Source organism: Corvus moneduloides, chromosome 6 (assembly GCF_009650955.1).
Source record: "Corvus moneduloides isolate bCorMon1 chromosome 6, bCorMon1.pri, whole genome shotgun sequence".
Lineage (NCBI taxonomy): Eukaryota > Metazoa > Chordata > Aves > Passeriformes > Corvidae > Corvus > Corvus moneduloides.
The window spans coordinates 1,326,657-1,351,151 of NC_045481.1; the positions used below are offsets into that span (position 1 = coordinate 1,326,657).

At 48.3% G+C, this 24,495-nt stretch overlaps 1 protein-coding gene across 2 annotated transcripts in view; it reads right to left on the reverse strand.

Moving 5' to 3' along the window:
* The window catches only part of MDGA2 (MAM domain containing glycosylphosphatidylinositol anchor 2), a 231,845-nt gene that overhangs the window by 102,110 nt on the left and 105,240 nt on the right, over positions 1–24,495 (reverse strand). For both annotated transcript variants that reach the window (XM_032110643.1, XM_032110644.1), the window contains exons 4-6: positions 19,229–19,425; positions 15,212–15,344; positions 3,890–4,159 (exon numbers count right to left, since the gene is read on the reverse strand). In XM_032110643.1, coding sequence (XP_031966534.1) covers positions 3,890–4,159; positions 15,212–15,344; positions 19,229–19,425 — 600 coding nt within the window. The remainder of the gene's footprint in view (positions 1–3,889; positions 4,160–15,211; positions 15,345–19,228; positions 19,426–24,495) is intronic.

A 24,495-nucleotide genomic window follows, 5' to 3' on the forward strand; every position in this document is an offset into this window, starting at 1 on the left:
TATCCAGCATTTTCCTCTCTTACTGGATGGAGGAGCCACCTTGGAATCAGAATCCTCGAATAGTTGGGTTGGAAGGGACATTAAATCCCATCCAATTCCACCTCATCCATGGGCAGGGACAACTCCCACTGTCCCAGGCTGCTCCCAGCCCCAATGTCCAGCCTGGCCTTGGGCACTGCCAGGGATCCAGGGGCAGCCCCAGCTGCTCTGGCAATTCCAGCCCAGCCCCTTCCCACCCTCCCAGCCAGCAATTCCCAATTCCCAATCTCCCATCCAGCCCTGCCCTCTGGCACTGGGAAGCCATTCCCTGGCTCCTGTCCCTCCAGGCCTTGTCCCCAGTCCCTCTCCAGCTCTCCTGGAGCCCCTTTAGGCACTGGAAGCGAATTGGAACTTTGTCAATCCTGCCCCTTCTATCCCTGATTTGAGACAAAACATTCGACTTTTCCCAGGAGAGAATCCACCAGAAATCCAATGGGAAGAATCCACCAGAGCTTCCAGTGGGAAGCCATTCCCTGTGTCCTGTCCTTCCAGCCCTTATCCCATATTCTTCTCCCCTTTCAAGTCAGGTGTGGGTGGTCAGTAACTGCAAAAATAGGAAAACATCCAGAAAAAAATCATGGAGCTGCTTCATTCATGGAATGAAGCACAGACAGCAAAGGCACACTTGGACAAAGACACTGAAATTTAGAGAAATTTCAAGGGAGAAAATTTCCTCTGAGCCCTGCTGATGCTTTGAGGGAACCGAACGTTTCTTTCTGGGGCAGATTAGGGGATTATGTCTAATCCTGGGATTCGGGGTGCACCTGACACAAGATGTGAACTCCATTTACCAAATGCTTCTCCTGCCTGGCTTAGAAGTTTCTATTTCCAGCAAATTTTCTTTTCTCCTCAGCTGCTGTGTGAAAATCCTGACCCACAGCAGCAAAATGAGCCAAAGTGGAGAAACAAATGAGGCAAAATGCTGAGAAATAAAGACAAAAAGTCATCCCAAAACTCTGCTTATCTCTTATCGTTCCCTCCTCAACTCAGCATCACTTCCAGCAAAGATAAATCCAAGACTGGAATGAAGACTTTTTTCTTCTGAAGGAGAGCTTTTCCCATTTAACAGAAATAAGAAGGGGGAAACAATAAAACTGGGGCTAGAAAGGAGCTGAGCTTCATTTGTTTGATGGGTTCTCCTCATCGTGGTCCCTTCTCAGCATTAACAGGGCCACAGAGCAGAGAGGGAAAAGGAAATAAAAACCATCTCGTGTGTTTTAATGAGACTTTGTTCGACATCTTGCAGCTCCCAGGCATCGTCTTCTATAAATAAAAATGTGAGGGGATATTTTTATTATTATTATTATTATTTTTAAGATGCCATGACTCATGGAATTTGCGTCTGCAGGGATTTAGGGAAGTAGCTTTTGCTCCAGCCTGGCTGGTGCTGTCTGCTGGGTCAATCAAAACATTGAAGTTTCTTTTCACACCTGGGTTTTCCTCTCCTTTTCCTTATTCCAAGCTGTTTTCCACTCCCACCTTCCCTTCCCAACCTCATCCCCATGTAAATCCCAGCAAATCGACATTCCCGAGCCAAGGAATGACAACAAAACCTCAGAGCCAAATGTCAGAAATTCAAATTCAAACACAATATTCCAAATAAATCCGTGCCCGGCTCCTGATCCACTCCTGCAGACCCAGGATGATCCAACGCTCCCTCCCCGACCCCCAAGACAGAAATAGCTTCTAATTCCTCATCCTGCTGGAGAGCAGGAGATGTTGAGGAATGAGAAGTGAGCAGGGGTTGTGGCTCTCATGAAATATTCACACACTGGCTCTTTATCCATCAGTTTTTCCCAAGGCTGATTAATCCCAGGTTATTCTTTCCTGTTCCTATAGCTTGGAGTTTGTGTTTCACTCCCATTCCCAGATTAAATTTTGGAAAATGAGGTTCAGATCAACTCTTTGGATCAGGTGGATTCATCCTCTCTGATCATGCCCATCAGCCAACCTAGCTCTGTATCCAGACCAACTACCCGTGTCCTTGGAGTTTTCCAGGAGGGGATAAACGAGCAGGGAGAGATTCCCTTCACTTGGGAGCAATTGCTGTCCAAGCCCTCTCCTCTTATTTTCACCTCAGACAGACACTTGTGCTGATATTTCCTGGAATTAAAGCACAGGGATCAATCTAAAGCTCCCCATAGGGAGCAAATTCCCAGCCTTAATTTCAGTAACAGCTTCAGGTGATGAGGAGGAAGGAAGAGGTGAAGGAGGCAACGACTTCTCCAGGAGCTCAGGATGCATCTGAGGCCTTTGGTGATCATTTCATGGAATTATGGAATATCCTGAGTGGGAAGGGACCCACAGGGATCATTGATCCAGCCCCTGTCCCTGCACAGACCCCCCAACAACCCCACCCTGGGCATCCCTGGCAGCGCTGTCCAAGCACTCCTGGAGCTCTGGCAGCCTCGGGGCCGTGCCCATTCCCTGGGGAGCCTGGGCAGTGCCCAGCAGCCTCTGGGACAGAACCTTTCCCTGCTCTCCAGCCTGAGCCTGCCTGGCACAGCTCCAGCCGCTCCCTGGGTCCTGTCCCTGGTCACAGGGAGCAGAAATCAGAGCTGCTCCTCAGGAGGGTGTTGAAGACCACAATGAGGTCTCCCCTCAGTTTCCTCAAGGCTGAACAAACCAATTTCTCTCCACTTTGCATGGAAAAGCTGCTGCATCTCTCCAATACAGAAAGACACCAAACCACCCTTGTTCCACCTCAGGGCTTTGATCCCAGCACAAGAGCTCTGGAAGCCTTGGAAGCCAACACTAATTCATGCCATAACTGATTAGAAATGACCAGAAATCCCGGAATTAGAGAATCACCAAAGTTGGAAGAGACCTTCAAGATTTAGTCCAACCAGGACCATTTGGAAACACAGGACACCACCACTGCTGAACGTTGAACATTGAACATTGACCGTTGAACGTTGAACATGGAACGTTGAACATTGAATGCTGAATGTTCAACGTTAAACAGTGAACGTTGAAAGTTGAACATGGAACGTTGAACATTGAATGCTGAATGTTCAATGTTAAACATTGAACGTTGACCGTTGAATGTTGAACGTTGAACATGGAACGTTTGACCATTGAATGTTGAACACTGAATGGTGAACGTTGAACATTGACCGTTGAATGTTGAACGTTGAACATGGAACGTTTGACCATTGAATGTTGAACACTGAATGGTGAACGTTGAACATTGACCGTTGAATGTTGAACGTTGAACATTGAATGTTGACTGTTGAATGTTGAACGTTGAACAGTGAACGTTGACCATTGAATGCTGAACATTGAACGGTGAACGTTGAACAGTGAACATTGACTGATGGATGTTGAACGTTGAACATTGAACATTGAATGTTGAACAGTGAACCTTGAACATTGAACATTGACCAATGAATGTTGAACACTGAACATTGACCGATGAATGTTGAATGTTGAACATTGAACATTGACCATTGAATGTTGAATGTTGAACAGTGAACGGTGAACATTGAACAGTGAGCATTGACCGATGAATGTTGAACGTTGAACATTGAAGGTTGACCACTGAATGTTGAACATTGAATGTTGAACATTGAATGGTGAACGTTGAACATTGAATGTTGAACAGTGAAACTTGAACATTGAACATTGACAAATGAATGTTGAACGTTGAACATTGACCGATGAATGTTGAACATTGAACATTGAAGGTTGACCATTGAATGTTGAACATTGAACGTTGAACGTTGACCATTGAATGTTGAACAGTGAACCTTGAGCATTGAACATTGAGCCTTGAATGCTGCCATCCTTCCAGACTAGGGTTACAATAATCTTCCAAAAGAAAAGCCAATGGTTTTCCAACTGAACTCACCTCTTACGATGATGTTGGTGGACTTTTTCGCGGGATTGCCGACGTTATTGTTGGCGATGCAACTGTAGGTGCCAGAATCCTCAGAGGTGATGGCGGGAATGGTCAGAGTGCCCCCGTTGAGGACCGTCTTGTCGGGCAGGACCCCCGCAGACCTCACCCACGTCAGGCTGGGCGCCGGCTCCCCCCCGGTGGTCACACATACCAAGGTGATGGCTTCTCCAGGGTTCACCACGATGGGGTCATCCACGAGGAGCTTGATGGAAGGGGATGCTGCAAAACACAACAGGAATCACAGAATCAGGGAGTGGTTGGGAAAGAAGAGATCTTAAATATCATCCAATCCCTGCCAGGGGCACGGATACCTCCCACTATCCCAGGCTCCTCCAAGCCCCATCCAGCCTGGCCTTCCAGGACACTGCCAGGGATCCAGGGGCAGCCCCAGCTGCTCTGGCAATTCCAGCCCAGCCCCTGCCCACCCTCCCAGCCAGCAATTCCCAATTCCCAATATCCCATCCATCCCTGCCCTCTGGCAGTGGGAAGCCATTCCCTGTGTTCAGGCATTCACTGGTTTCTTGTCCCAGCTCTGACTGGTTGTTCCAGTAAGGCAAAGGGAAGGAGATAAAGAAAAGCAGGGAGAGTAATAGCCAGGGATTCATAAAATCATGGAATGGTTTGGGTGGGAAGGGATCTTAAAGCCCATCCCATTACAGCCCCTTCCATGGGCAGGGACACCTGCCACTATCCCAGGCTGCTCCAAGACCCATCCAACCTGGCCTTGGGCACTGCCAGGGATCCAGGGGCAGCCACATTCCCTGGGCATGCAGAGGCAGGTAGGGATTGATGGATTGATGGGAGCAGGGATTGATGGATGGACAGCACTGCAGCCACATTTGGGAAGGAACGTGTCACGTGTGGGACAGGTGCCGGCACACTGGATTGGAAACCTTGGAAAAAGGAATGAGTAAAGAACTTCTTTGGCATGGGAAGTGTGTTCTCCTCAAGTCAGATCCTGCCCACTGATCCATCCCTCCTAATCCATCTCCTCCCCAATGAATTCCTGGGAACTTGGCTGACACCTGGGATGAATCCCTGGAGTTTGAATCAGGAGAGGCATCTTCCTTGGGACAACTCCTCTGCACATAGAGAGACTCAACAATCCAGGACAGAGGTGTTTTTCCCTCTCTGGGATGTACAACCTGCAGCTCACACCTAATTCCCATAATTCCCATAAAATATCCTATGAGCAGCTGTGGATCAGCCAGCAGAGGTTGATGGGAAGATGCTGCTGCTCTCGGAAAGAAGGGATTAAATTTAATTCTCTCTTTTAACCTCTCCTTTTCCATGAAATATTTCCATGTGATAGAAGAGGAGAAAATGCTCATGAGGAAAGGACAGGGCAGCAATTCATTGGAGAATATAAATAAAATAGAAATAATAGAAATAGAAATAGAAATAATAGAAATATTAGAAATATACATACAAATATAAATAATACAAATAAAAAAATAAAATATAAATAGAAGATAAATAAAATATAAATATCATAAATATAAATATAAATATAAATATAAATATTATAGTTATTAAAAATATAAATGTAAATATAAAGTCCCACTCTGAGCTGTGACATCCCGTGTCCCCTGTGGTGAGGGATCCACCCTTGCTGGATCCAGGCTTTGCTCCAAGGCATCCTTTAAACTGCATGAATGATGAGCCAATGGATAAATATCCATTGCTAGGCCAGGAAAAGCAGCAATCCCAAATAAACTCAGGCATAAAGGTGAAGGATTGACATTCTGAGCCAAGAACGCCAGCAAAGGCGGTAATAAAAAGGGAAAGGCAATAAAAATGTTACATTCCAAAATCACATCCCCATCCTTGTTATTACAGGGAGATATTCCCGGGTGCTCTGCTTTAGATGGGAATCTTATTTCAATATTAAAGGAATACAAAGCAAGCACTAGAGGCAAATACAAGAATCAGCCATAAAAGCAGAGTTTGCTTTATTTGGGCTTCACCCGAGAGGAATTTGCTTTGTCTGCCTTTGGAAGCAGGAACAAAAAAATGGGAAGAACTTCCTTTATACCTGGTCTGGCACAGGGAGAACTGGGAACATCAGAATCATGGAATATCCTGAGCTGGAAGGGACCCACATCCAGTCCACCCCCTGGCCCTGCACAGGCACCCCAACAACCCCACCCTGGGCATCCCTGGCAGCGCTGTCCAAACGCTCCTGGAGCTCTGGCAGCCTCGGGGCCGTGCCCATTCCCTGGGGAGCCTGGGCACTGCCCAGCACCCTCTGGAATAGTGGAACCTTTCCCTGATTTCCATCGTATCCCTCCCCTGACACAGCTCCAGCTGTTCCCTCAGTCCCATCCCTGGTCACCAGAAGGAAACTCCTTAGGAGAGCAGAGATTTACAAGCCAAGCCCTCTCTTCCAGCTCCTCCCAGTTTTGGACTCCACAAATCCTTCCCAGCATGAATTCCTGGTTCGGGTCATTTCAAACCAAAGGAATTTGGTTCATGGCTAAAAATCCACACCTCAAACCAGTCAGCTCTGCCAGTTGTGTCAGGGTCTCTGATCACATCCTCTGAGCTCTTCTTCCATCAGCTGATGGATCCCTGGTTTGGGATTCCAGGTGGGAAACTGGGAAGAGTGCCATGTTTTCTGCTTAAGGAGGCTTTTTGGGAGAAGGTGGAAAAAACAGGGATCCAGGTACAACCAGAACCTGTGGGGTCATCACCATCACCCAGCTGGCCCCTATTTCCCTCTCCCTTCCTCTTCCCTGAGTTTAATCATTTTTCCTGAACAATTCCAGCAAGGAGCTGCTCTTTGCTCTCACTTCCCATCAAATCTCGAGAGAGGGAACAAGGGAACCACGGATAACCCTTCAAAACTTGGAGCAAAAGATAAAAGCGCCGACGTCAACCCAATCTGGTGGGGCTGTTTTCCATAATGGCCTCCTAATCCTGCAGATGAAAGGGAGCCCTTTGGATCCGTCAGGAACAAAGTGGGATGGGATAAAAAGGCTGTGACACATCCCTTTCATCCCAGCACTCCAAACAGAAAGGACATGGAAATGATGGTTTGGATACAGCAGTTTCCCTTTATTTACACCCCACATTTCACTTTCAGTTCCTATTCCAAAAATCCAAACAGAAATCCCTGGATTTCTGCAGCCAGGACCCCAGAAAGCCGGATTTAATCTGAAGAATATTAAGAAATTCAGGTTGTTGAGGTTTTCAGCAAACAGAACTCAGTGGAGCAGATAAAGGGAATATTCACAATATTCCAGCAATAATGAGCCTTTACTTTGATATTGCTCTGCTAAAGGACAAAAGAATGGGGAGTTATAGCCCGGGAATCATGGAATCATGGAATGGTTTGGGTTGGAATGACCTTAAAATCAATTCCATTCTGCCTCCTGCCATGGCAGGGACACCTCCCACTGTCCCAGGCTGCTCCCAGCCCCAATGTCCAGCCTGGCCTTGGGCACTGCCAGGGATCCAGGGGCAGCCCCAGCTGCTCTGGCAATTCCAGCCCAGCCCCTCCCCATCCTTCCAGCCAGCAATTCCTTCCCAATTCCCAATCTAAACCTACTCTGGCACTGGGAAGCCATTCCCTGGGTCCTGTCCCTCCAGCCCTTGGAAATCCTCCCTCTCCATCTTTCCTGCAGCTCCTTCAGGCCCTGCAAGGCCACAATGAGCTCACCCCAAAGCTTCTCCTCTCCAGGCTGAACAATCCCAGCTCTCCCAGTCTTTCCTCCCAGCAGAGCTGCTCCATCCCTCGGATCATCCCAGCTCCTCTGGACTCTCTCCAGCAGCTCCACATCCTGCTCTGTCCCCAGGGCTGGAGCAGCTCTGCAGGTGGGGTCTCACCTGAGCAGGGCAGAGGGGCAGAATTCCCCCTTTCCTGCTGCCCACACTGCAGGATCAGCCCAGGGCCTGGGGGGTTCAGGGATGGACACATCCAACTCTCACCCACCAACATTCCCAAGTCTTTCTTCCAGGGCTGATGTCAATCCCTTCATCCCCCAGCCTGGTCTGATCCCAGGTCCATGTGGAGTTGAGGAATACTGGATTTTATTAAGTTAAGTTCAGTCCTAGTTTGGGAATTTAAGCCTTAGAGCCAGCACAACCCCCCAACACCAAACCTCATGGAGACATGGGAGAGGCTTATGTGTGAAATCCCATAAATTCCAAGAATTCCTAATGTAACCAAACTATCCCTGCCAGAAGGAGTCAGGACTAAATGGGGTCTATCATCACCCCCAAGGCCACGTCCTGAGCAGAGGTCTGTCCTAGATGACTTCCAGGATTAATGAGGGAGCCATGGAGGCTTGGCCAGCAATGCTTCTCCAAACCACAGCCTCCACCCCAGCAGAGCCTCAGCCAGGCAACATTCCCAGTGAAAACTTTCCTTGAAATCTGCTAACAATAATAAAAACTATTATCAAACAATAGCAAGCTCTGGGAAATATTCCCAAAACTTGCACGGAACAAGCTTTCCAAACACCGTATTTGGGCACCATGAGAATGCCTCCACGTTCCGAGAGTCCTGCATCTCCACTGCCCTTTGGAAGTCGGGGTTTCCAAGTGCCAATCCCACATGTCGGAGTGAGGCTTGGCTTGGCAGGGGACAAAGAGAGCAGCAGAGCGGCCGGGAGCTCCTCCCCTAGCAGAACAAGGCCCTACTGATCCGAGGGAATCCGCCCCGCTCCCATTCACGCCGCAGCTGCAGCCTTGGGAAAGGGGCTCCCATTCAGAGGCTTCCGTGTGGGAGCGGTGCTGCCGCATCCCGGGATTTCAGAGCTGCCTGGGAAGCCAACGGTGCGGATGACAAAGTGCTCTTGGAATTACAGCGGGTCACAACGCCCAGCCCTGCTGCTCCAGGCACTACCAGGAATTTTAATGGGAATTACGTCCCTTTCTTTGGCCTTGTGTTAAAGGCGAGTCAGGCACGGCTGGCAGATGGATGGAGATTGATTAGAAAATTAATAATTAATGGCTCCAACATAGCCCAGTCCTCACAGGGTGCTAAACCAGCAAGAAACACACCCTGATCTTGATCAATGACAGGGGCAAGACTTGCTCAGACTGAGCACAAAACAAGCACTCATTAAGTCATCGTTAGCACTCTTAATTAGACCAGGCTGCCAAGCACTTGGAGCTGAGAAGCTGTGGCTGCTCCATCCTTGCAATGCTCCACGTTGGATGGGGTTTGGAGCAACCTGGGATAGCTGATGATTACTGCCCATGCAGGGAGCAGAGCGGGATAATCCTTAAGGTCCCATCCCACCCAAACCATTCTGGGATTTATTCCAGGAGCTGCTAAAGATGTTCAGAGAATTTGAAGGTGTGGAGTCTCTGCTGCTGCCTGGGACGGGGAGCCGAGGCTGGAATGGCACTGGGAAGAAAATCCATCTGTCATTCTTGGAGCAGCCAGAAAAAAAATCCACTGCCACCGTGTCATAATTACAGTGAGACAAATAGAGGTATTTAGGCCCGATGTGTGGAATTGAGGAAATGTCACAATTGGCTTTAGGGATTACTGGAAATGCAAAAGAAACCCAATAATTTAATAGCGATATCAAAGTACACACAGCAAGTCATGTCCTTGACAAGGCTCTCAGCCGTGATGAATAGAAATGAAAGGACATTATTTCCTCCAGTTCGGGGCGTTATTTGAAAGGCAGAACTGAAATAGTAGAATGTAATTGAATTATATTTTTCCATACATTGCTGCGTGTGCATCCAGTTAATTTACAGCCAGGATTTCTAGCGGGAACACAAAGCCAATATTCCTAACTAGACACGCAGTGCACAGGCCCTTTCCAGGCAGAGCAGAAAGGGTTTGAGATTCCTGCAAGGCTAGAAGCAGCATTCCTGGAGCTATTTATTCCAGAAAGTTCAACCGAGAGTGGATTGGAATTCCCGGATTTTGAATTAGAATCAGAAAATCCCAGAATGAGATTGGGAGGGGTCTTAAAACTCATCTTGTTCCACCCCCTGCCCCTTCCCCTGTCCCAGGCTGCTCCAAGCCTCATCCAACCTGGCCTTGGGCACTGCCAGGGATCCAGGGGCAGCCACAGCTTCTCTGGGAATTCCATCCAAGCCCCTCCCCACCCTCCCAGCCAGGAATTCCTTTCATAAATCCAACCTAAATCTCTCCTCCTTCAGCTCCATTCCCCCCTCATTTTTTTTCTTTTTTACCCTTATTTTATAGGGCGAAAATAAACTTTTTCTTGACCACCCTGCAATAGGACAGGTCCTTTCTTTTCACCATCAGCCCTTCAGAAAGCCTGAATTACCCCTAAATAAAAATAAACCCAGAGAAAAATAATAGAAAAAATCCAAAAACTCAACAGGCAATGAAAATCTCGTTTATACTTTTCTATGTCCATCCTCTGCTGCTGCTGAGAGATCCCAGTGGAAGTTGCACAACTCATGGAAAATACTCCAGCTAGACAGTTCTAGACCAGTTCTAGTTCTACAAACTTGGTGTTTGTTTAGGCAAATAAAACTTATTTATCTTCTATCTCATCTTTCTTTTTCTCTTACTCCCTCTTTTCTCCCATCTCCTTTTCACTGCCTTTACATTTCCAGCACTTATAGGGCAAGAAAAAATAATGAGAAGCTTCTCAGATCCCAAATCTTTCAAGTTTGTCTCCTTTTTTTGATTTAATACACAGAATTACTGAGGTAAAATATTCCCAGAGCAGCTTTAAGCATTGCAAGTGATTTAGGATCATCATGGAATGGTTCCTCATGGAATGGTTTGAGTTAGAATAGACCTGGGAGATGACCTAATTCCAACCCCTCCTGATATGGGCAGGATTTAGGGTTTTCCCTGGCACACAGGAGGAATTTCCAGCTGGTAAAAGTTCCTGGATCTGTCCTGGGACAAATGGGTGGCTCCCCTGACCCAGGGCAGGTGTCCCTTGATGGCCAGAGCCACTCTTGTCTGTGTCCCTGAACCTCCCACTGGGGTCCCTGAGCAGTCGCTGCTCCTGCCAGAGATTAAAAAGAAAAAATCCTATTTTTCAGTCTCCCCTGAGCCTGTCCCTGAAATAAAGAGGCTTAAAGTTGAGGCAAGAGCAAGATCATTTTGTCTGGGCATCCTGTCAAAATGGAAAATGACGAGATTCGGGGAGCGGAGAGGGGAGTTACGGGATAGAAATAAAGAGTGGAATTATCATGGAATTGTAAAATCATGGAATATCCTGAGTGGGAAGGATCCACAAAGATCATCCCGTCCAACTCCTTCCCTGCACAGGCACCCCAACAACCCCAGCCTGGGCATCCCTGGCAGCGCTGTCCAAACGCTCCTGGAGCTCTGGCAGCCTCGGGGCCGTGCCCATTCCCTGGGGAGCCTGGGCAGTGCCCAGCACCCTTTTGGGAAGAACCTTTCCCTAAAATCTTAAACTATAACTAAATTTAAGTAGAAATTGTATTTATGAAGGTTTTTCAGCTGAGCTCAATATTTTTATATCCCCATATATTCACACAAGCCAGTCCAGGTATCCCTATCCCATTCCCTGCGCTCCTTTCTATCCTCAACACCCTTTTAATACCCCCTCCTCCAGCTTTTCCAGAATCCCTGTGTTTTTTGAGCCGTGGGGCCGCAGCTTTGATGACTCATGTCCTTATGGCCCTCTTTTCCTGGGTGCTTTTGCTCTCCCTTTTCCAGCACTTTGATGCCTCCGTGGGCTCGTGCTGCCGTTCACGCACAGATGTGGCATTGAGAATTCCAGCGGGAGGAAGGGAGGCGGATCTTGGCTTTTCAAGGCACTTCCTCGCTGGTCTCGCTCAGGAGAGGCCACAAAAGCTCCCAGCTCCCACACTGGAGGGATTCATTCCGTGGGGATTCGATCCAGCGGTGCTGAGGGAAGCAGGATCCTCCCTTCGGCAGCGGAGTTAAACCGGCTTAAACCCATCATGGAATTGTCCCTTCCTTGCTAAATTTAAATCCACGCGGGATTAAATCCATCCCAGCCATACCAAAGTCACGCCTGCAAGCCGAGGTCATGGATCTCAGTGCCCCTAGAGCATAATTCCGGCTTTCCAAAAATAGCAGGGATGAATTGTTCCTCAATTCCCCGAGTGCAGCTCTGCCTGAACGGCTCCAGACACCTCAGCCCAGCCCTGCTGCAACAGCACCATCCTAATTAGTGGATTAGGGATGAGTGCTTAACGAGGAGCTGCCAAGGAGGGACCCTCAGGCTTCTGGAGGACACAATCCGGGCAGGAACAATCATCAGCGATGTGCTCAGGAAAAGGGAGCTGGGATCCACGGATATATTGAAAGGAAATTTGTTGGGAATTCAGGGAAGCAGCTCTGGTTGAAGCCAGTGTTTATGGGGCTGGGAATGTGGAGGGCTCTGCATTCCCTGAGGAGTGAGCTTCTCCAAGGAGATCAGCAGGACCTGGGGATATTGGGATAATGGGACCCCCAGGAAATAAAGGAAATGTTCTTTATACAATCATGGAATTGTTAGGATTGGAAAACTGCTCTGAGATCGTTGAGTCCAACCATTCCCAGCACTGCCCAGGCCACCACTGCCCCATGTCCCCAAGTGCCACATCCACAGGGATTTGAAATCCCTCCAGGCATGGGGACTCCACCTCTCTCCTGGGCAGCTGTGCTGGGACTGGGGAACCCTTTCCAGGAAGGAATTTTCCTAATTTCCAACCTAAATCTCCCCTGATGCAACTTGAGGCCGTTCCCTCTCCTCCTGGAGGTTTTTACATGGAAGCAGAGCCCGATCCCCCCGGCTGCCCCCTCCTGTCAGGGACTTGTGCAGAGCCACAAGGTCCCCCCTGAGCCTCCTTTGCTCCAGCCTGAGCCCCTTCCCAGCTCCCTCAGGAACTCTCCAGCCCCTTCCCAGCTCCCTCAGGAATTCTCCAGCCCCTTTCCCAGCTCCCTCAGGAATTCCTGAGACAAGACACCCATATTCCAACACGGAAAATGCTGCTGCAAAGGGGAAGGGGAGAATTCTTTGTTCCATGCCAGGATCAGATTCCCTGCCAGCCCTGCAGGGAGTCAAAACCAGCCAGGATAACTTGGGATTGGTAGGACAAGGCTTAGACCTAATGAAGAACAGGACTAGGGGATCCCTTGGGATCCTGTCTAGCTTTATCTTCTGTTATTCCTTTTTGCTCAAGAATTATCCCAGAGCAGCTGTGGCTGCCTCTGGATCCCTGGAAGTGTCCAAGGCCAGGCTGGAGCAGCCTGGGATAGTGGGAGGTGTCCCTGCCCACGGCAGGGTGGCACTGGATGGGCTTTAAGATCCCAAACTATCCTGGAATTTTACAAACCCATCCACCTGCAATGCTCAGCTCAGAGTATCCTCAGCTCTTCTTCCATCCAAGGATTTCCAGCCCCTTTAATCCCAGTCACCTCCCCCCAGGAATGACAGGAAATGTGCAGAGCAGTATTTTTTCCACCTTACATAATTCCCTTTCCAGGGCATTGTCAGACTGACGGGAAACAAAGCGAGTTTATCATGACAGACTTCAGCCTAATCGAGGGATTAAAAGTGAATTAAGCCTTTTTTAATTTGTCTCCCACCACATGCCCCAGCCAGAGCAGCAGCTTCAGCTGTGATTTCAATGAGCTGTGGCAGGCAGCTGAAAAATCACGGATTGAAAGCCTCATCTTGCTCGGGAAAAAATTCCTGGGCTGGTTTATTTGATCCTGGAGCCTGCCAAAACTCAGCCTTAATTTATGTATTAATGATCACCTGCACTAAACTGGCTGCTAATAGACAAATATAATTTCCAAATGAATCCGTACCACCCAAGCTGCTTCGTGGAGCGAGACAAAAGCCTGATTTGCTTTTCCTCAATCATATCACAAGAACTATTCTGAGGAGCCCAGAATTCCCGAGGTTTTCTGGGTAAATATCCTGCTTTTTCTCCGGCACTTTGAAACAATGAACACTCTTGAAAGGCTCCATTCAGGTTATTCTCAGCTCGGAGCGTTCCACGTGCCATTCAGCAGGAGCTGGGGCTAAAATTACCTTTTTCAGTGCCTCCCATGGAAACTGGGAGGCATCATCTGTCAGTAATCCCTCTTCGACACCCAGCAGAGGTTTGGAATAGCAGATCCAGGGATTTCTATGAGAGGAGGAATTTGTTCCTTCCCAGAAGAACCTCCTCAGCAAAGAGTGGTCCAGGCTAAGGCAGAGAGATGGGGCTTGGAATTGCAGAATCATGGAATGGTTTGGGATGGACGGGGCCTTAAATCCCATCCCATTCCATTCCACCCCCTGCCATGGGGGGTGCTTCCCTTCAAACTTCTTATCTATTGAGATAAGAAATTTATGGAGCCATGGGTGCCTTTAGACACAAAATGGATCTCAACCAGCACCTCCACCCTGCTCTACAGCATTGCTGCTAAGTGCCACCTTGTCACCTGGGCATGGTGACGCTTCTGCGATGGCCTCAGCTGTTCCATTTCCAGCATCCACTTCAGGTTTTGGGGCTGGTTTGGTGTTTTGAACTGATCTGTGCTGGAATAAAGAAATCTTTTTGTCTGAAAAGTGAGGTCACAGCAGTGGGTGGGGGGGATGAGGATCCAGGGTCACAGGGAAGAGGTGGAGGGAGGGGATTGTCCCCCTCTATTCTGTCCTTGGAGGCTCCACCCAGGAAATTGTGTCCAGCTCTGGAGTTCACAGCATGAAAAAGTTGTGGATTTGTTGGAGTGATCCAGAGGAATCCACGGAGCTGCTCCAAGGGCTGGAGCCCCTCTGGAGCCAGCTAGAAGAGCTGGGAATGTTCACCTGAAGAAGGGAAGGATCCAGGGAGAGCTCCGAGCCCCTTGCAGGGCCTCAAGGGGCTCCAGGAGAGCTGGAGAGGGACTGGGGACAAGGCCTGGAGGGACAGGAGCCAGGGAATGGCTTCCCAGTGCCAGAGGGCAGGGCTGGATGGGAGATTGGGAATTGGGAATTCCTGGCTGGAGTGAACAGGACAATGGAGAAACGGCTTTAAGCTGGAAGAGGGTAGATTTAAATGGGATATTGGGAAAGGAATTCTTTGATATTTCCATTTGAAATGGAAATGCGAGGGAGGTGAGGGGCTGGGCTGGAATTCCCAGAGAAGCTGTGGCTGCCTCTGGATCCCTGGCAGTGCCCAAGGCCAGGCTGGACAGTGGGGCTTGGATCACTCTGGGATAACAGAAGGTGTCCCTGCCCATGGCAGGGGCTGGAACGAGATAGACTTCAAGGTTCTTCCCATGCAAACCATTCCAGGATTCCATGAAAGAATCCCAAATCCAAGAGCGGAGTGCAGCCACAGCACGAAGGGCTGCTGGAGCCTCACCTGTTTTGTTGGAGAGGCGGAAGGACACCATTTTATCCGGGATGCTGCAGACATTCCGCACAGAGGCGATGCAGCTGTAGTTGGCGTAGTCCTGAGGTCGGAGATTCTTCAGCTTCAGGATCTTTGTTTCTCCCTGGAAAATGAGGAGAGAACATTAGGAAGGGACAGAGGTAGAGGAACAATGGATACAGGATCTGGGATTTCCATCCTCCTCCAGCATTCCCGAGTGCTTTTCTTGGGATTGACCCCTGGTGTTACAGCCACAAGAGAGAGAGACACAACCGACTGATCCATAAGGGATGAGCCCAAAACAAAGAGGAAATTCCCAAGAAATTCCACAAAATGGAAACAGCTTTTCCAGGGATTCTGCCTAAAGGCTTAGAGGTCTTCCCCCAAAGGATTTCCAAAGGATACAGGGAATATCAGCACTGGAAAGCCAGAGGGAATCTGGTTTGACAGAGTCCTTCAAGTAGCAAATTTTTCAGGATTATTTATCCAAGGTGCAATTTCCATGATGTAAAAAATCCCAAGGTACAAAATTCTTGTTTTCCTTTGAAAATGAGGTGCTGCTGGATCCTATTTTTAGCCAAGGAGCAGGGATGGAGCAGGGAGCTGAACAGGACATGGAATGGTGGATTCCTTCAAGCACAGACAACAGAAAAGTGGGAAATGGGAAATGTGGGATTCCCCCTGCAAAGCTCCAAAAAAACGATGTGGAAGATGTTCATTATCCAGTGTCCTGATAAATCTGAACAACTTTACTGTAGGCTCAGCCTTAGGAACACATGGAATTATTTTTAACGATGTCACATGGATAAACTACCAAGGAATATCTAGGAAAAATATGGAAGTTTGAGAAAATGAATGTACAAAACCGGGGAAAAAAGAAATCCATAAAAAACCATCCAGCCGAGCAGGGAGGAAAAGAAACAGTCCTTGAAATCTTGGGGAGACTTTGGGAATATTGGCATTTTAGTGGTTTCTATGAACAACCCATCCCATGGAAACAATGGGATTAAAATCAAGGCCAAGCCTTGGGAAGGCTGCTCCCAAAGATCAAATTCCTGCTTTAAGAGGTTCCTCTGGAATAGGGAAGGGCCTGATCCAGGCTACCAAAGGCACGGAGTTCTGGAAGCACGGAGCAGCTACATCCCAGCAATTCCCTCCTTAGCTCCAAGTTGAACTTGGGCTGAACTCACAATGGAATTCTGGATCACGTCCCCAGCTCGCAGAGATTTATAAAAATGTATATATTTTCCTCATTGGTTGGGATAATTAGTCTAATTATGTCTAATTGCATAATTATTGTAAATACAGCAAATTTAATCTCGCGCTCAGGCTGTGCAATTCCAATGAGCGACGGGGAGGATGCAAACTCTCCGGGAAAAGAATCTCTGTCGAGATCTGGGATCTGGAAAGTTCATTTTTCCAACATTTTTGTGGATGAGGATGGGCAGGTTTCCTCCGATTCTCTCCCATGGATGCGGGAATAAGTAGCTGATGTTTCTCATTGACTGAAAAATTGTGCTCCTGTTTAAGGAATTGATCTGGATATGCTCAGTTTTCCAGGTGCCTCCTGTGATTTAATTGCTGACAGGATTTTGGGATCATCCCAGAGTATGGACAAAAGCGGAAAGGGGGAATTCCGTCCCTCTGCCCTGCTCAGGTGAGACCCCACCTGCCGAGCTGCCCCAGCCCTGGGGACAGCAGGACGTGGAGCTGCTGGAGAGAGGCCAGAGGAACCCATGGAGATGCTCCAAGGGCTGGAGCCCCTCTGCTCTGGAGCCAGGCTGGGAGAGCTGGGAATGTTCACCTGGAGAAGGGAAGGATCCAGGGAGAGCTCCGAGCCCCTTGCAGGGCCTGAAGGGGCTCCAGGAGAGCTGCAGAGGGACTGGGGACAAGGCCTGGAGGGACAGGAGCCAGGGAATGGCTTCCCAGTGCCAGAGGGCAGGGCTGGATGGGAGATTGGGAATTGGGAATTGCTGGCTGGGAGGGTGGGGAGGGGCTGGGCTGGAATTGCCAGAGCAGCTGGGGCTGTCCCTGGATCCCTGGAGTGTCCAAGGCCAGGTTGGACAGGGTTGGAGCAGCCTGGGACAATGGGAGGTGTCCCTGGGTTGGAACGGGATGAGCTTTAAGGTCCCTTCCCCACCAAACCATTCCAGGATTCTGTGATTACCAAAATAATAAAACCATCAGAAATACCAATCAACCTCTTTTTTGGGTAAAATATCTGAGAAATTTTGTTTCCCTTTCCATTTCATTTCACTTCCAAACTAAAATCCATCTTCAAATCCCTCAACAAAAAGATTCCCTCTCAAAATTCCCATCTCTTGATCCTCCGAAACCAAATCCCCTCTCTCCCTCTTCACATCAGCTCTCCCTGTTTGCATCCCTATCAGAAGATGAACTAATTAAGCACAAGATGTTGATGACTCTTGAACCTTTAATTACATCTTTTCCTCTCATAAACACGGAGCAGATCTTGCCTGCACGCATCCAGACCCTGCTAATTCCAGCTGCCCTCCAATAAATGGAGAAAGGTTATGGATAAGATTTGAATATCACCAGGACAATCTGATTTATTCATTAATTAAACCCACTCGAAGATTTTAGGAAGGGTGATCTTAATAACCTAAAAAAAAATCTGATTTCATGTGACACATTTTAGTAGATGAATCCTTAGATTTTAGGGAAAGCAATCCTCAGCATTTCCATACTGGAATGTAAAATTTAAAAATCCACTCTCCCTTTTTAATTAAAACCTTTCAAAACTCCAGTTTACACTTGAGTCCAAGCAAAGCCCCAGATTTGCTAAACTGGCTCCGTTCATGTCAAATTCAAAATAATCTCATTACATTGAGGACACCAATAACTTGGCTCTGTGATTTAATTCCCATCTCTGCAAGGTTCTGGGCTCCACATTTCTCCGGAAAACACGGAGCTGTTGGAGCAATATAAAGCTGTCGAGTACAATAAAAAGCCACAAATGAAGGTTCTCTCAAATCATTAAGTGAAAATTATTTATGAAAGTCACAGTTGCTTTGTGCTCTGAACACCAAATTACCAGGCAGTTTTCACCTCTGTCTTTCCTTGCTATCACTTAGGATTTTCCAAAACAATTTTTCCCCCTTTTTTTTTTTTTCTTTCTTTCTATTTTTTTTTTCCCAAACACCATCCCACACTTTTGGCCACAGACAATGGGATTTGCCACCTTTTTTTTCCCTGCCTCGGTGCAAATGTGTTCATGATAAATTAATCTCAGCTTATCTGACAGAGCCAGGCTTCCTTCGGGGCAGGGAGTGGGAGAGGGAAGATTTCGGAAAAGGTTTTATTTCCTTTTTTGCCACCTCATCTTTTAAGTGGGGAATTGTGAAACGAAACCTTATATTTAAAGATAAAAGAGGCAGAAAAAAAGGACTATAAAAACCAACACGGGGAGTTGCCATAGAATCTGGAATCAAGGAATTTTTAAGGTTGGAAAAGCCCTCCAAGATCATCAATTCCAACCGTCAACCACCACCAGGTTTTCCACTAATCCATGTCCTCAAGTGCCACATCCACACATTTTGGGAACACTTCCAAGGGTGGTAACTCTACCCCATCCCGATTCCAATGCTTTCCAACCCTTTCCATGAAGGAGCTTCTCCTAAAACTTAATCTAAACCTCCCCCAGCCTACATGAAGAGCTTTTAAGGCTGTAATTTAGGCTGTGTGTGGAATCACGGCATTGCACCGGGAAGGATGAGGAAATAGGAGTCAAATCAGAGCTATGGAATTGTAGCACCCAATAAAAATCGCTTTAAAGGCTCTCCTGTAGATATCACTCCCTCATCATTTAATAATTTCTATTTTTACAAAAATTTAAACCTATTTTATGTTAGGAAGTCTTTTAACAACACCCGGGAGCGTTTGGATGGAGTGTTGTTATCCCCAGTCGTGCCCCCCCCCGCCAAACCCAGCGGGCAGATCCCATTACAAAGCCTCAAGATGGAAAAAATTCCCGATTTTCAGGCCTACCTGGGTAAAGAAGGGCTCGTAGATCTCCACTCCCTTGTCAGAGCCCTGCAGCAGCACCTCCTGGCCGCGGCGCCAGCTGTAGCGCACAGGTGGGTTGGAGTTGGCCACGCACCTGAGGAACACGGTCTTCTCATAGTAAAACTGCTCCTTGGCTTCCCCAATGCTCTGGTGGACCGTGACTATGGGATCATCCAAATCTGGGAAAAAAACAGGCAGGAAAAACCAAGATTAGGCCAGGCTTTAGTTGACTCGACAATACCGCGGTGCTGGGAATTTCCTGCGACGCCTCATAACAAGTCAAGAGTAAACCGGAGACAAAACAGCTCTAAAAGCCCCAAATTTTAGGAATTTTGCAGCAAAAGTCAGGTTTAGGATTTATTTCCTCGTCCCCAACCGGATCTCCTTCAAAACTCCCATTTTTAGGCAGAACAACAGCACCAATCTCATGCTAATGTCAATCATATTTCTATTATAGTTCGGTGATTACCGCGGTTTCGTCTGGTTCGCAGCTTTACTCCTTGTTGCTTCTAACTCTTTTCCACAAAATTATAAAGCTTTGGAAATAAATAGACAGCCTGATTTGCATCCAAATGGCAGGATCCAGGAGTCCGCGGATCATGTGCACGCAGCTGTTTGCTTTTAAAGCTGCAATTTAATACAGCAATTTAATGCAGATTCCCTGCTTTTAGTTACAGGCATTTAACTTCCAGCAGGTAAATTCATCCCAGGCTTCGGAACACATTTCTCTTGATTAAAATACAGATATCGGATAATTACTCCCACTGCAGCAGCTCCAAGAAAATGAGATGTCCACAACCAGGAATTTGCTTCCATAGGGAAAAAAATATAATAGCCCTTGGAATATGGGGAGACCAAAGTAATTAATTTGCGCTTTATCCCACCAGGAAAAAGGAGATTCCTGGTCTGGGAGTTATTCTGAGCTTTCTTTGGAGGGATGATTTTATTGAGGAAAGAAAGAAATGGAACAAGGTCAAACAAGGAAAGGAAGGGATGTTTTTCCTAAGTGCTGGTCAAAACCACCCAGCTTCCAAATGACCACTCTCACAGCTGGGAATTCCTTCCCAATATCCCATCTAACCTGGCCCTCTGGCAGTGGGAAGTTATTGCCCCTTGTCCTGTCCCTCCAACCCTGGAAACCAATGGTTTGGGATGGAAGGGACCTTAAATCCCACCCAGTGCCACCCCTGCCATGGCAGGGACACCTCCCACTGTCCCAGGCTGCTCCCAGCCCCAATGTCCAGCCTGGCCTTGGGCACTGCCAGGGATCCAGGGGCAGCCACAGCTGCTCTGGCAATTCCAGCCCAGCCCCTCCCCACCCTCCCAGCCAGCAATTCCCAATTCCCAATCTCCCATCCAGCCCTGCCCTCTGGCACTGGGAAGCCATTCCCTGGCTCCTGTCCCTCCAGGCCTTGTCCCCAGTCCCTCTCCAGCTCTCCTGGAGCCCCTTTAGGAACCCTCAGCTCTCCCTGGATCCTTCTCTTCTCCAGGTGAACGTTCTCAGCTCTCCCAGCCTGGCTCTGGAGCAGCTCCAGCCCTCAGAGCAGCTCTATGATCTCCTCTCCAACAATTCCATGTTTTCCTTGTGCCAGAGGCCTGGACTCAGCGTTCCAGCTGGGCCCTCCAAGCACACAGGAACACAACATTCTGTGTGCAACTCAGCCTTGGCTGCAACCATTCCAGAACCTTATCAGCACAGCTTGTTCCTTAAAATTCCTTAAAAACCCTTTGGATAGGAGCTAATTACTCCCTTATGCCAAACTTTAACCCAATTTTTGCAAAGTTTGGTGCGAGTAATTATCAAAATGTTGGTTCATCACGTTTATTTGAGGCCAAAATTCAGTGAAATGGAGAACGAGGTTCTCAAATTTTCACGTGACCAAAAGGAACCAGTCAAAGGCACCCCCAAATCCCTCTGCAAAGGTGGAGAATCCCGGAATTGTTGAGGTTGAAAAGCCCCCCTGAGCTCACCAAATCCAACCATCAACCACCACCACGCTCACGGCTAAACCACGGCCTCAAGAGCCACATCCACAAACTGGCTGAACTTTTCCAGCGGTGCCCCTTCCAACCCTTCCCTGGGCAGCCTCTTCCAAAGCTTGACAATCCATGGAATTGTTAAGGGAAGAACTTTGTTAATAAAATAAATAGATTAGAACGCGTCAAAATTCCACGTGGAAAAGCAAATTCCGGGAAAAAAAGACCCAATCTAAACACTAAAAATTCATCTAAAGACTAAAAATTCATCTTTAGCTGGTCCATTTCTATTTGCATAAGAAGAGTGAAGCTGGAGAGCCTCTCGATTAATTATGAAACAAAACCTGTTCCAAAAATTCCCGACAATTCCAGCAATAATACCTCGTAATGGGGCACAGATTTTAAGGAAATGTTACCTTCGTCCTCACCTCCAAAACATTTAACTTAAGATCGCAGGAGCAAATTATGGATCTGCTGCTCCAAATTAGGATGGCATTTCCTAATGAGGTTTCAGTGTTGTTCTAAAGGTTATTTTAAATCACAGCAGCATCTGAAAAGGGTTGAGAGTGCTCAGGAATTCTGGCTTCTCCTCATGAAGTAGAAAAAAGAGAGGAGAAAATGAACTCGCTTCAGTTTTTAGGGTCAAACACCTAAACTCTGTTCCCGGAGTTTTGATTGAGAACAGAACGTGTCCCACATTGATTTCCAGGTTATCCCTATTAAAGCACATCCCTGGATGGCAAACAAGGAGCCGTGAGCTCCATCACGGAGTCCAGGGATGCTCCTCCAAGCTCTGACCCTTGGGTGAAGGTGAATCCTTGGATGAAAGACCTGAGAGTACCAAATCTGAGCTCAGCTTCATTTTCATGAAGTTACTCAAGACAAACCACAGGAAATCCCTCAAAACCTGGAACCAGAACTGAAACCAGGACTGAAACCAGGACTGAAACCACCTCCATCCCTGGCTGCAAGAGCAGGAGAGCTGTTTCCAGGGGAAAATGCCTTCTTTTCCAACCCATCCTCATGCGGCAACTTCCTGACTTCCCTGTCCAGCTCCAGACATGGAGAAACTGGAGCAATGCAGGGGAGGCCACCAAGCTGACCAGAGGCCATCCAGATTCTGGGGCAGTGGGGTTTGGCCATCCTGGAGAAGGCTGGATGAAGGGAAAATCCAATTTCTGTCTTCAAATGCCAACCAGGGACTTCTGGAGAAGATGAAGACAAAGGACAAGCCAGGATGAAGAGCAGATGGAATTTCTGTCTTTAAATTGCCACCAGGAGGTTCTGGAAAAGACGAAAAACTTTTCTTGGAAGTGCAGAGGAAGGGACTATGAGCCAAGAGGTCTGAGCTGTATCAAGAGAAATTCCACCTGGATAAAAGGAAAACAAATTCCCTGGGCAATTGGACAAGTGTCCAGAGGGTCCATGGGATACTTGGAGACATCCAAAGCTTGGCTGGACACAGACCTGAGCAATCTGATCTTGAAGGTGGCCCTGTTTGAGCAGGGGGTTGGACAAGAGGTCATTTTAGATGGATGATTCCTAATTACTCCATGATTCCAGGAGCTGTGATGTCATCACCTGCTTGTCCAATCTGTTCTCTTGGAACAGGTCCATGCTGGATCATGGAAACTTGGGATGGTTTGGGTTGGAGGAGATCTTAAGGATCATCCAGTGCCACCCCTGCCATGAGCAGAGACACCTCCCACTGTCCCAGGCTGCTCCCAGCCCCAATGTCCAGCCTGGCCTTGGGCACTGCCAGGGATCCAGGGGCAGCCCCAGCTGCTCTGGCAATTCCAGCCCAGCCCCTGCCCACCCTCCCAGCCAGCAATTCCCAATTCCCAATCTCCCATCCAGCCCTGCCCTCTGGCACTGGGAAGCCATTCCCTGGCTCCTGTCCCTCCATGCCTTGTCCCCAGTCCCTCTCCAGCTAATCCCCTCCAAGCAGGCACTGAACTATGGCAAGGGATGGATTTTGATAGGAATATCAGGAAAGCTCCAAGAAATGCAAGTTGGGAATGGAGCTGCAGCAAAGCCTCTGCCAAAGCATTTCATAATGGTCAATTAATGGAAAATTCGCACTGCAGAACCTGATGGAATTTTTTCCAACGGCAGTGCTGGAAAGATCCCGATGGCTGCAGCAAAGCAAAAGCAGCAGCACTACCAGGAGAGCAAAGAATGCTCCCAATTGTTGGGAGATTTCCCTGAATATTCCTGCTGTCGGGAAGGGCTGCACAAATGTGTGACTGGGGGTGGTTCCATAAAGCTGGGCTTTGCTCAGGCCGTGTGAGAGCTGGAAAATAGAAGAAGCAGGAAAAATATGGGTTTTGGACAAGGGATTCTGCAGGGATGTTCCAGGGGATGATGAAACTCCAAAATTCCCTGCCTTTAGGCAGGTTGTTTAAAGGCACCTGATCCCAATGCTCATGGAAGCTCTCCAGAATTCCAGCTTCAGTTCCGATTGAATCAGCACTGATTGAGATTCAGTTTTCTACACAGATTTTAAAACCCCCTACTCAAAGCTCGGTGCCTGTGGGTGGCTGGGGGTGGCTGTTCTTTCCCAGCAGCACGGGAATATTCCGGGGCTTGGAAATCTGCGAGGAATGGGAAGGGCTTGGAATGGTCATTGGTGTTTTAAGGAACAAGAAGTGCTGATAAGGTTCTGGAATGGTTGCAGCCAAGGCTGAGTTGCACACGGAATGCTGTGTTCCTGTGTGCTTGGAGGGCCCAGCTGGAACGCTGAGTCCAGAACCCCAGCACAAGGAAAACATGGAATTGTTGGAGAGGAGATCACAGAGCTGGAGGCCCTCTGCTCTGGAGCCAGGCTGGGAGAGCTGGGAATGTTCACCTGGAGAAGAAAAGGATCCAGGGAGAGCTCCGAGCCCCTTGCAGGGCCTAAAGGGGCTCCAGGAGAGCTGCAGAGGGACTGGGGACAAGGCCTGGAGGGACAGGAGCCAGGGAATGGCTTCCCAGTGCCAGAGGGCAGGGCTGGATGGGAGATTGGGAATTGGGAATTGCTGGCTGGGAGGGTGGGGAGGGGCTGGGCTGGAATTGCCAGAGCAGCTGGGGCTGCCCCTGGATCCCTGGCAGTGCCCAAGGCCAGGCTGGACATTGGGGCTGGGAGCAGCCTGGGACAGTGGGAGGTGTCCCTGCCCATGGCAGGGGTGGGATGGGATGAACTTTGAGGTCCCTCCCAACCCAAACCATTCCAGAGTCAATAATTTCAAAAACTACACAAAAATAAACGAAGAGGAAAAAGAAAGATTTAACCT